The sequence below is a fragment of the Corapipo altera genome, unplaced genomic scaffold, assembly GCF_003945725.1.
Source record: "Corapipo altera isolate COAL_440 unplaced genomic scaffold, ASM394572v1 44b, whole genome shotgun sequence".
Classification (NCBI taxonomy): Eukaryota; Metazoa; Chordata; class Aves; order Passeriformes; family Pipridae; genus Corapipo; species Corapipo altera.
Window position 1 is genome coordinate 1,307,475 of NW_020884932.1, and position 13,485 is coordinate 1,320,959.

A 13,485-nucleotide genomic window follows, 5' to 3' on the forward strand; every position below is an offset into this window, starting at 1 on the left:
TGCTTAAAGCTGTCAAATATAATATGCTGATGTAGGTTAATTCTTGTGTTTGATCAGAATGGATCTCCAAAATGTGTTAAATCTGCATTTTTCTGTGGGGGAAAATAAGTCTGAATCAAAATATCATGCTCATTTCTCCCATGACAAATTATTTCACTAGTTGATCCAAGATACATGGCCTTTTGTTTGTGCTAAGTAAGCAAGATATCTGTGAATGTCACTTTGTTCAGAGGGAGATATTATTCGGGCTGTGATAATAAAGAAATTCAGCAAGAAGTGGCTATTCTTACAGGCACTCATTCATTACACTGACATTTATCGAAAAGCTGAAAGATCACAATAAGCAGACTAATATCAGGTTGCATAAGATATATTGACTTTTCTGATAGGGCAAATACAAATCTATCTCTCTCTGTATATTATCTTTGCTACTGAAAGAAAGAGGGAGAAAAATATCACTATTTAACAAGAAAAATACATTAAGATTGCTATACTCTCTCAGTACTGAGGAAGTTAAGCATATATTCTTTTTAGATGATTTAGATTGTTGTTTGATCAATTCTAGCAATAAAAAAAAATCACATAGATTCACTCAAAAGTTAACACCAGGGGCACAATATATTCAGAACCCAGAACTGCAGCCGTCAGCATGAATCTATTCAATCAGAGATGATTTGAGCTTTAATATAAAATACAAAGCGAAACTAAAAGTTAAAAATGCAGCTGGCTTTGCCAGTTCCTTGCAGAAACATGTTTTCAACTAATTAAAAGTAGGTCTACCTACTAGCCCATAAATAACTCTACTGTGGACACTTCTACAGTAGACTACAGTGCAGCACTATGCACTTGTGATTATCTACTGAAGGAATCACAAGCTGTGAACTCGTGCTCATACTTATTTCAGCACATAGGTGACTGTGTGCCACTGGCAGCATAGAAATATGTGTATCTATGATTCAGTAGCCAGTCTGCAGTTATTTGGCATGGTGTCATCAAACTAATAGCACACCGTGAGTTTTGCCTCCTGTGGGGATCCATTGTTTACATAAAGGTAGAAGGAAAAGAGGAACAAGTTTGTTTCTCTGACTCCTTACTAGAGTTTATGAAAGTAAGAAGTGCATCTACATCTAAGACAAATACAGCAAAATTGTATTTTGAAGTGAGAAAAAAGAACGACTCTTCAGAAGAGAAAAATAAAATGAAGGTATTTTGGAAATAGCAAAGAGAAAAAAAATCTCCAATGGCAACAAAAAGCCTAGAAAACCTAAAGAAATGTAAGAAGTGTAAAGCCATATGCAGAGCAAAACCAGCCCAGAGTTGAGAACTTCTGATTGACATATCCAGATCTAAGGATCACTAGTGTATGGGAGCAGATTGGAAGAATAAATCTCATGAACAGCATGAGTCAGTTACACTGTGAGAAAAGAAATTCTCAAGTCAAATACTAAGGATATCCTTCCTAGACAAAGGTGAACAAGAAAAAACAGTCTGGAGAACCACATAAATGTAATAGAAGAAGTGAGGGGAAGGAAGGGAGAGAAAAACAGAAAAATGAAGGGAAAGAGATGTGATCAGCGTTGCAGAGGAACATAATGCATGCCTCCATATGGAGGAAAAGGGCTCTGAAAAACCCATCTGTGTGTGGGAAAGCCCCTTCTGTGGGTGAACACTATCTCTACCCTGTTGCTGAAAAGTCCCTGGGGCAGATGCTGCAATGTAGGGTAGCTGACTGAGAAGAAAAGTACATGACCAATGCATTATTTTAGATTTGGCAATTTAATGCTGGTCCTGTTCCTTTCTTTCCTAAAGAGTGTCTTTTGCACCACACTGGGCTCAGTCAGGAACAGCTGGCTGAGGGTACAGGAAAGTTCCTAGTAATGCCACTTTCTTGGTTGTGTTCTTGTACAGAATGTGGGAAAGGGTTTGGAGGCAACCAGGATGCTGTGGGTGGATAGTCCTGCATTTGAGAACTTAGGGAACTAAATTTTAATAAGGCAACAGCCTCTTGGGGAACACTGTGAGAACAAATTCACAGCCATTTCATCTGCCTATGGAAATGAAGGGAGATGGAAAGCAGAACACAGTAGTCCTAACAGAACAGGTGCCAAGAGAATGGAAAAGAGACACCAGAAGGATAACCAAACTAAAACCTGGGAGAAAGTGGAAGCAAGGATTGGCACCACAAAAAGCACATGGATTCTGCCTCATGTCTTCCTTCCCCACCCTCACCAACTAACTAACAGGGCACATTTCATTCTGATTCCTTCCTTTTTCTCTATTTCTAATACAATAATACCACAGACTTACTGAACATTGCATGCACATGCAAAGTTAAGCCCAGCCCCAGGGAACATGCACTATGTGTTATATACATTCACCCTTCTGTGGGATGGATGGAAAAATCAGCTTACGTGTTTGAAGTTCCTAAATGGCACAAACTGGACAATGTCTCGAAGCACAGGCTCGCCCTTGGGAGACCTCAAGATCCCATCATCACCATCCAGCATCTGCATGTCACTAAAATCAGCGTTCCCCACCCCGACAATGATGACTGACATGGGAAGGTGGGAGGCATGGACAATGGCCTCTCTGGTGTCGGCCATGTCTGTGATGACGCCATCCGTCAGAATCAGCAAGATGAAGTATTGCTAAAGTTGTTGGACAAGGAGAGAAAAATTTTATCATTAGTTACTGTCCCAAAGCTGCTTAACCTTGTGCAGTATAAAAATGTTTATGTTAACTCACTCATGTACCTTTGTGAATAGAAAAGAGCCTTTATAGTGACTATATAGCTCTTCCTACCCCAGCCTCTTCAGCTGCTAATTTCTTCTCTTCTGGAGTTTAGCTCTGGTGCATGTAACTTCCAGAAGCTGGAGGCAACCAGAGGATGCTCAGTGTAGAAAAGGTAGTTTATAGCTGCTAGGGCTGGGAGAGTCAGATCTTTGGCTGGGAAATCTGGAATAGTCCTGACATCTTCACTAGCCCTGTTTTCCATCTGCTGCACAGTCACTTCTGCTGACAGTTTCCGATTACATTTTTTTTTCCTTTGGGAACTGGTGGGAGGCAGGGAAGAATGGGGTATTGAAGCGTTACAGGCCTGTAGCAGAGCTGTCAGGAAGGTTATGACAGCACTTTGCAGAGGAGCTTTGCTAACAGGCAAGAGGGATGGGTGCAGCCATCTAGCTGACCCACTGCTGCCTGTGGGAGAAGCACTACGCCGTGGCAGGTCTGCTGCATACTGCAGAGTAATGGGGTCCCTGAGGAGAGCAGAGTGGGAATATATCCATTTTCAACCACTTCATATAGAGCCCCGAGGAGAGGTGTTCTCATTCTCTAAAGGAGAGCAAGCAATTTTGTGAGCTTGTAATTTCTTTTCCTAAGCTCCAAAGCCCACTGAACTGGGATCATGGGCTGTGACATATCTTCACTTGGTAATGGGGAAGAGTGACTATTATTTGGATCCTTTATGGTAGTTTGTGTAGTGAATCATTTGAACTCATCTCTTTGTATGATCAAGACTTCTAGGGCTTCTAGCCCCTAAATTTTTGTAACCTTAGTGGTGCCATTTACATTTCCATAGTGAAGAACTGGGTGTGTTACAGTAAAACAGCTCTAAAAGCAGGAAATAGAACTGTGGGGGAAGTTGTGACTATTGAAGCTATAAAGGCTCCAGCTACAGGGACAAGCTGCCTTCTATGAAAACAGTTAGTAAAAACTGTGAAGGTATGATCTGCATACGTGAAAAGGCCTTGTTTTGATGGCCTATAAGAGATCTGTCATAAGACAAGAAAAAAGGCAAACACAGCATTCTTTCCTTACCGAGGCCTCCTTGGTGTTGGTCTCCTCTGATGCTGATTTTGCCACTTTCTGGATGATGGGAGCAATGTTTGTTGGCCCATACAGCTGCAGCTTGGGAAGGCAGCTCTGATAAGCCTCCACAACACCTTGTATTCCTGGCATGAAAAGCCACACAAAACAAAAGTAAATTTGGAGCACATTGCCAACTTCATGTTTGTTTAAAATGCAAATGAAAGGCAGGTTCTTAATGAATAAATTAAAAGTATCACATGATTAGCAAGGACTAGCAACTTCAGATAATTTCCAAGAAGCTGTCTCTAGCTGTCTTGAATCTAGTTTGTATTATAGAGTTCATTATACCATGCTTCTCTTTCCCAGTAGTTTTTAATGTCTGTTTTCCAGATATCACCTTGCAATACCATAGCTTCCATCCATCTCAGTTCAAGATGTGAGTGATCATTTTCTGATCACCAGCAAAGATTCACGCTGAAAAGTAGACAAAAATCGAAAAACACTTCAACACTTCTCTCTCCTCTTCAGAGAAGTATTTTTGTTTATCATGATAGTTGCCAACAAATTTGCCCTTTGTACTTACACCCTAAATCTGTTAAGGAATTCAGATAATTTCAAATACCCGACCCCCCTATGCTAAGAAAATTTTTCAGGGTGCATTTGCATAACTGCTCAGGTTGAATTTGACTATGACCAAAAGCTGTGAAATCTTGGAGGACACAGTAGGATGCTTTGCAGTCTACAGAAAAATGAGCTTTAGTTGAGAAGTTTTGATGGAAAACTAGCTATTTTTGCCTTTATCATTTCAGGATATAGTCAGATCAGGGAGCACAGACTCCTGCTGACACACTTGACAGATCACAGAATGGAAATTGGTGTTTTCAATCATTTGAGAAGAAGGATTTCTTCAAGTGATGCACGTCAGCCTCCACATTCAGAACTCACAGTTTACCAGACCTAACGGATTAGAGGTCTAAAGTTGGAAAGAAAGTGATAGACTGAAGAGCTTCCTTGAGAATGCTGAAGAATGAAATGACTTTACTAAGATGCTAAGCTAGTTTCAGTTTGCACTGAGACTAGCTCACTCATGAGATTTTACTCAGCCGTGTTTCCGGGATATATGGCTGCAGATTGCTTACTGAGAACAGGGAGTTGTAATTTTTTACAGGGATACACTTAAACCTCCCATGAAAAAATGGTGGAGAACACAGTCTTATCACTCTGTAGATAGCTACAGACATATTTTTGCATTGCAGTGCCAACAGACAAAAGAACTTGCTCCAGTTATAGTTGTGATTGGTTAAAATGTAAAGTAATGTTACAATATTTCCCTTGGCAATTCCAGTGACTAAATTACATATTGCAAAACTGACCTTTTGTTAACTCTCAATTTTAAACTTGCCAAGGATTTCTTTACATATACTTACTGACCTTGCATGAAGGCCTCATAAATCTTCCCTAAGTTGATGACAAGATACACTGTAGTTTTTTTCTAACACATTAAAATACTACAAGATAAGCCTTACTCCCCGCATTCAACACAGACTTAGCATCATTCATGTCAGAAAGTTGCTCTCATCTTAGAAAGAAACATGTTCTAGAAGTATAATTTCTTATTTGCTATCTCCGATTAATACATTTTAGAACTATCTACTGTCCATCCAATTCCAACCAAACAGGTTATTTGAGTGGATTACTTTGTAGCTTACTCCTCTTGTACTCCTTTATTTTAGACACAGACAATATGCATTTTTTTTCACAATTCAACCCTTTACATTTTTATTTGGAATCCACTTTCAATAGCTCCAATGTAATACAGTGTATGCATACAGTGATCAGTTTTAGATGGATGTGTAGAAGCATTCATTCAGATTAGAGGTTGTCACCTAATTTCTTCCTCAGACAATAAAGAAAATATTAATTATAAGACTATAAAAATAATATGCTATAAATATACTAAATATAAAGCTATAAATACTAAAATTTTCAAGAATGGAAGTGTTAACAGAGGAGGAAAAGGTGAAGGTATCCATGTTTTATGAATTCCAGTGATTTTCATATCAATACACAGTCCTTGTATGCAGAATGATGCTTCACACTACCTTATGCCAGCAAAAGCTCTACTTAACACAAACAAAGGGACTTCATTTCTCAAAGACAAAATAGACACATACTTTTTATATTGCATTCAACTGCTTTTCTTGGTGTAAAACAAGATACTCTTCAGCAATTTTCCTTTGTTTTCTGGCAAATATGCTAAATATCAGAAGGATAGTCACTAAGCACTTTATCTCCCTCTCACTCTTGCATCGTTTTTCACGACATGCTGGTGTTACTGCTCCCTGTGTCACCTAACACGGTGAGAGCATCTAGAAAGCATCACAGAACAATTGGTGGTAGGAACTAATCAAGCATCCACGACAGGCAGATGAGCAAGCTGCAGCAGATGATTAAACAACATATTTTCTAGTCTGTCTCCTTTTCTTGCTTTCACCCAGATGGATATTATTTTAAAACGTATCATTTATGACAAAGAAGTGCTTTTTATATCTTGCAAATAAATGCTGCAAAATTTCTTCCCTGGCCTTCTGGTTGTGCTGCAACCCTCTTTTTATGTTTTCTTAGGCCTAGAACCCCTTTCAGTCAATAGGTTAACTTATAACAGAATCTTATGCAAAGAACTAAATAAAGTTTAAACATATAACAAATATTAAATGACATGAGCCAAGCCTCACAGAGCAGCTCCTCCCTTTTCTTTAAATCCCTTTAATTTCCACTGTTACATTTTATTTTGCATACAGTGTGGTTTGGATAGTAAATGCTTAACTTGCAGAGGGTTTGTCTGTCCAAACTGATCTGCTGCTGGCACTACATAGATGTGACAGCCTTTTCAATCAATAAAAATCATTATATGATTTTTGATATCATTAATGATATGATATCATTAATGCCAGTGTGGTAAAAGAATTAGCCTTGGAATCAAAAGAGGCAGCAAAGGAGGGATTAAAAAAGTCTTCTCTGCATGGACTGCTAGAGCTTTTATCTGAAGTATGCAGAGGGTCACAAATAGCCCACATTTAGACTGGGAAACAAAGCTGTGTTTGAACACTGCCTGCATAAATATGTTATCATCTAATGCTGACCACTGTTAACTGTTTTAATAACACATTATTAAATATGGTGGTCCAGACAAAATTCTGAGGTCTGTTTTGCTTTCCCCACCCCATCTCCACACCGTCAGTGTGACTAAAGTCTCAACGTCAAGCTGGCTCACAAGCTTACAGGCACTTCTAGATGCATATATGTAACTTCTGCTTCTTTGAACTCCTTAAAAGCAATGTAAGAAGCTGTGTGAACACATCAAGCAGCTGTAGGACTTATGCCCAATTACATTTCAAGCACATGAACTGCAGAGGCTGGGGCAGTCCAACAATCCAAGTGCAACAATAAAGCAGGAATGCCCACTGAACCAAAAACAGAGGTCTTGCATTTAAGATGCATGAACTCTGCATTCTTTTAATGTATCTTTCCCTTGAATTGCTTGTCCTCTCTTCCTCACTTCATTTCTTTGCATCTTAATTCTGATCCTGAACATGTTCTGCTGACCATGCCTGAAAGAAAGACACTAGTAAGCCTGAGAATTTGAAAAGGAAGAGCATTTTGAAAGACCCATTCAGTATTCAGGTGGAAGCAGAAGGATAAGGGAGAATAACAAACTGAATTTTAGACAGCAATGATCATCCGACTAAGACTCTCAACTGTTATTCTGTTTGGAGATTATTTTCCTGTTATTGTCTTTTACAAAAACAGGATCAGTCACTGCAGACCTCACAAATACAAGGCATACAGCAGCATCTTCTCCATGAATCTGGCCTCTGACTACTGAGGATTAGCAATTGTTGCTAAAATGCACAAATATCTTACACTGTGTTAAAACAGCCTCCTGCTGCATTTGCAGTATTTTTCCTTCTACCACAGTAGTCCTCACCTACTTCCCTGACCCTCTAGTGTTGGACACTGCCGGGCTGACAAGCAGCAGGCTACTGTTGCTATGGTCTGGCCAAAGAACTGGCTCTAAAACAAGGGAATCTTTGATCACAGAGGTTCACAGCCTGCTTTTTCATGTCCTGCCCTTCTTAGCTGCACAACCTATGATGTTGATGTAGCTGAAGATTTTGAATGAATTCAGAAGGCACAGCTTTAGTTTTCAGAAATGCTAGTGATTTTGCGAAGTACAAGTGCTGAATGTCCACCACGGTGTACTTTCAAAGGGACCTACTTTTCAGGAAATTATCGTATGGCACTTTCTAAGGTTCCTAAAGCTAAGCTCGAAGGCTTGGAGCCTGTCAGGTCTGAAATCCTAGCTACTTTCTTTAAAAGACCGCCTTGAATAATACTCAGCTGATACAACAAAAAGCAGTCACATTTTGCACACAGCAAAAATATAGCAATCTGTCCTAATTTGAGCTTTACCTGCACATTCTGGGTTGTCTTCATTGAAATTGATTGCAAAGTCATGAGAGACCTGCAGATATATGGAAAGAAGAGAAGGAGACTGTATTCAGAAAAATTATTGCGTGAAGACTTGTGGTTAAACACCCTTTACATTTTTTCTGTGTTAAACCTGACATCTTTCAAGCTTTCAGCCATTAAGTTTGAAATACAGTCCCAGCTGGAACTCCCTGCAGAAACAAAGTAGCAAAACTGGAAACAAACATGTCAATAACAACAAAAAAAAACTCCAAGAAAAAATAGCACAAAGAAAAACTGCCCAAGTACATGATAAATCACATGGTGTCAGGATTAGATTATCAATGCCAGGCACAGAAGAGGCATCTATTGCTGAGGCAATTTAAATGCCAGCTTTCCCTAGCTCAGCATCTCAAACTGTAGGAGAGACAAAGCAGGTTGTGATACAGCACTGACAGCAGAAACCCAGCTCACTTCTGCGTTCTGTCCTCACAGGCGCAAACAGTTCCTCATTTAAGGCCACAGGAGTACTGGGAAAGTAATTCTCCAGAGATATCAAGGAAATCACCTAGATCCACTGTGAAATAATAGCATAAGAAATGCAAGGAGTCTAAGCCAGCTAAGAAATTAGATTATTTTGGGGGAAAATAAGTAAGAAAAAACCCTGAAGACTTGTTTTTCCTCATATTTTCTGAATATTCCAATCTCTCTCACTATGTCTATAATAAAACACTACAGAGCTGTTTTCTAAAAGAAATGACTGTGAATAAAAAAATTGCTTATTTTCTAATAAAGCAATGTCTTGTGTCTTTAGTGCTCTGGGAAAATAATACAAGACTTCTGTATGTCTCAATAATGCAAGGCCCTATAAGTCTCAGGTTACAGACCTCCTCTGTCTATCAGAGATCTGCATCCACAGCACAAATCTTTTGAGGCTGAAACTTTCTTCAGATGCTCTTTTCTGGTTTTAAAGTTTATTTTTGCCTGCATTTTTTTCCAGATTCCTTTTTGCTTCTTTCTTTGATCACTGAGAAGGTTTGATTCCTTTTAATCTCTTGGGCTCTGAAGCCCAGTCTCTTTTCTGTTTGTCTGAAATTTTTTTGAATGAAGAAGCCCAAATTTTGTCTTGCAATGCACAAGGTGTGAATGTGTGTGTGTATATATATATATATATACACATATATATATTTGGCTTCCAAAAAGTGGATATGGCTAGGAGTTTAGCAGACAATTTGCATAATTTAAAACTGAAGTTAGGCATATCATCCCAGATTTAAAGAAGGCATTTATATAGGTAACTGTAATTACACATATTTAAAGCTTTATAGATCTCTGTAGGACCTTCAAAAGTGCCAACAATCCTAGTGATACGGAAAGCAATTTTACTCCCTGTACAATGGAACCTGGATTATGGGAAGAAAGAGATTTATTTCTTGGATGTTGCTATTTTATTTGCTAGTTTACATGACTTGACAACACAGTTTGGAAACTGATCTATGACTAAGAGGCCTAAAGATCAAATATGTAATTACAGAGAAGCTTCTGTGAAACTGAAGTGGTATAAGTTGGCTAATTACTGCCTAAGAGAGTTTCTCACAGAGAAACTGAGTTTCCCCATCACAGCCTTGCTCACCACAGTGATGCCTACCTTTATTGAGAGGTTAAATAAGGCAATAAGTCTACCATGATGAGAAAGGACTGAAGCAAAAACTAAGTCTGCAGCTACCTCAGCCCAGCTAGGAATTCAGTATGCCTACACCAAGCATCAGTTCACTCTTTGAAGAGGATTTTACATGGGCCATTCAGGCTATCCTATTTGGTCATGGAAGATGAAAGTCACTATTTGTGTTCCTCACTGAGCAGGCACAGAAGATCAGGGCTGCCAGATATGCTTCAGAGGTGCTCCAGAACCCTTCTGTTTGGCTGCTCTGGATATCTCCTGGTACACTTTGCCCAGCTGGTATCTGCCAGTCTCATGACCAGCTGCAGGCCAAAGGTAATTGTAGCTGTCAAGAATTGTTATGTGAGTTTTCACTCATTGATATTTTTTGTTGTCCAGTAGTCTTTCTTCTTCCTTTAGGCTTTCTGTACTTTGTATTAACTGCATCTCAAAAGCAAGAAAGATGGCAATGCACGTATGCAAGCTGATTCTTCCAACACTGTGCCTCTTCAGTGATTTTATTTTTTTAGTCCAAATGCATTTGAAATTATACCTAAAGGAGAATCACAATTCTTTTCCAAACCTATGAATACAGTATTTTAATCTCACATGCAAGCATGGTTTGGATGGTTTGTATGCTTTTGTTGCCATACCTCTTTCAGGATCACATAATGCAAACAATTTATCTGGTTCAGAGCTATAGCACCCAGGCTGTTATTTAAGAAAAATGTAGACAATGGTTCAGGCCCACAAAGAAAGCCCAAGTCTAGTCAGTGTGTGCAATGATCCAAAAAATAATACTGTCTGAGCAATGGCTGCTATTGTCCTAAAGCAAGTGGCCCTCATTCATTGTCATTCGGATTCACCAAGAACAGTGTTAGAAGGTACCTTGAAGGCAGGACAGAAAACACAACAAATGTGCAGAAGCATTAGCTTGTTTCCTATGCTATCTGAGCAATATATCACTATTTAAACAAGATTTAAGTATAATGGGAAGGATAGAAGGTCTTTGAGCAGCTCAGTGATGGTTCACAAACAGGAAATGATCACTGGAGGCAAGCCAACAGCAGATATTTTTAAAACAGTTTCTCCAAATGCTTAGAACTCATTCCAACTTTGTTAAGTAAAACCAACTGCGCTTCAACCTGCCCCCGTGCTATCTCTCCTGTCGTGGCCAGAATTCAAAGGGGTCTAAACCAGCACAGACTTCAGGCACGTGATGTACTGAAGGCCTCACTGAACTCAGACTGCTACCTGATAGGACTCTATGTAAAGCTCACCCATGTAGGAAGGTGGTTTCTTTTATTTATTTTTTTTTTTTTAATTAAACATGCAAGGGCTATGTGACTGAAAGGCAAACCATGCTTATGACAGAGGACCAAAAGCTGGTATATACTAAATGGCATCTTTCTGATATTGAATTACACAGCCCTTAGGCACTCCCAGAGCTGATAAACTAATGAGAAAAAGGAGGCAAAAGTGCGAACACTTAAGACACTGAAGACTGGGAAATCCTTGTGGGGAACAAGAAGACACTTGGTTGTTTAGAAGCAGGCATGTTTATATAATTTACTAGGGCGGTTTGTGTTATGGATCAATCTAACAGTCAGGAAATCCTGGAATATGTCAAGTCACACAGATACAGAATGACTGTTTTATATTAGTACCTGGCACAGAGAACTTTGCAAAGAACTGCAGACCATGGTCTGTGGTAGAAGTCAGCCTCACGATAAGGAATATCCTCACAAAACCCTGAGTGTGTCACAAATCCCGGACTAAGTTTCAAGTCTGTAGCTCATGCTCTGCTCAGCCCTCCTCCCTTAACATCAATCCATAAAATCAATCCACAAAAGGGAAGGAGAGAGAAATTCTGGTGTGCAGAGGTGATTACATGTGATCAGCCTGGTGTTACCTTAGCTGCTGCACAAAACAGCACTTAAAAACTCTAACTAAAGTCGTTTACTTGCACTTTGCTATGTATTAATCTTTTCCCTCTGCAGCGCTCCAGATACATTACTTAGCAGGTACCATCATGGATGTGGGATTATTAAACCACAGCTGTCCAGGAACTTCCTGCACCAAGAACATATTAATTTTCAGATAATTTCTTCAAGGTTTTAAACAAGGAAAATAAGTAGCTCTACCATACATCAAGATGGAGATTACAGTGACAGCATTTCTGAGGATGTGACAACTAAATAAACAGTCTGAAATAATATTTTTGCTAAGGCGGATTATAGCATTGTTCTTTTGCCACTTTATGATGCCTCCATTGTCTGTACTGGCAAGTACCTGCAGTTTTCCATCAATGTGATGGCACCCATGAGACTCTTGGAAGAATCATAACCATAGTTCTGCAGGCTTATGACCATTTTAATAAAAAAATCACCTTGATTTAATGTACCAAGTAATTCATTTCCCTCATATTGGGATGCAATGAAATTCATCCTCATAGCATGGCCCTTGCTAAAAAGCTTTCTAATCAAAGCTGAAAGGAAAGAAGGATTTCCTAATTAATAAGAATTTTTGAGATTTCTTAAAAAAAAGTCTTCTGGACTCAGGTAGAAACCTCAAACTCAAACAAAAACCCTACCTTGGAATCTGACAAATAATAAACCTCCAATAATTCATAATGCAAATTGCAGTCAAGCTTTTGGACTACGCAAAATCATTTTATTTAAGTTTTCTTGAAACTTGTTATTCTGTTTTGTCCTCCACATTTTTATAAACCCCTTTACTCTAACTGAATTTCCATTTTTTAAGTAAAAAGCTGCATTTTTCATTTATTTTCCAAGTGCTGAATATGGATGCCTGAATTCTGAAAATTAGTAATCCTTTTTCTCCCTCTCTAGATTGTTGAATTCATTTAAATTAATCTCTCTGTCCCAAATATCTCCAGCTTTCCAGAAACCTCTATGGTGATTGGTACTAGAACTACTTGACAAACAATCTGACAAATTCAGACACATTTAGGAATGCTTTCTTAATAATTTAAGTAGAGATTGTCAAAAATCCATGAACAATAGATGCACACAAACGTAAATGGCAAGATGCACAATGTTGAACAGTTTTCTGTGAATAAACTGGACACTATTAGGACACTGCCAGTCTGAAAATTAAATATGGAATGCCTGCATATTTTGCAAAAGCTTAAGACACTAACAAATTTAAAGAACTATTGCTCAAAAGCTATTATTTTCAGAATGCTCATTAATCAAACAGTTTGGGAACTGGACAGCTTCTGTCTCTTGCTAGGATCACATTGTAGAAATTTCTGCTTGGCAAAGCTGGGCCATTTATTTTCCTTTGTAATTGATTTTTGAGCATGCTGCCTAATTTCCATGTCCAAATCCAAGTTATGTGGATAAGGTGACAAATTGTGGTTTTCCCCTTGGTCTGTTACACATCCTTCTATTGTTTCTTTTTTTGTCAGGTTTGCATACATTTTTGCCCTCAGGCTCCTGAAAAGTTCAGGAATCACAAAGGCCACACCACTTTTCAAGTCCCTTATCTGTCCAGCAAACCAGACAGTGCAGTTTATGGTT

General features: G+C 38.8%; 1 protein-coding gene across 3 annotated transcripts in view; it reads right to left on the minus strand.

Annotated features, from left to right (window-relative positions):
* The window catches only part of CPNE4 (copine 4), a 226,791-nt gene that overhangs the window by 4,762 nt on the left and 208,544 nt on the right, over positions 1 to 13,485 (minus strand). For all 3 annotated transcript variants that reach the window (XM_027659449.1, XM_027659448.1, XM_027659447.1), the window contains exons 13-15: positions 8,284 to 8,335; positions 3,820 to 3,953; positions 2,412 to 2,648 (exon numbers count right to left, since the gene is read on the minus strand). In XM_027659449.1, the coding sequence (XP_027515250.1) occupies positions 2,412 to 2,648; positions 3,820 to 3,953; positions 8,284 to 8,335 (423 nt within the window). The remainder of the gene's footprint in view (positions 1 to 2,411; positions 2,649 to 3,819; positions 3,954 to 8,283; positions 8,336 to 13,485) is intronic.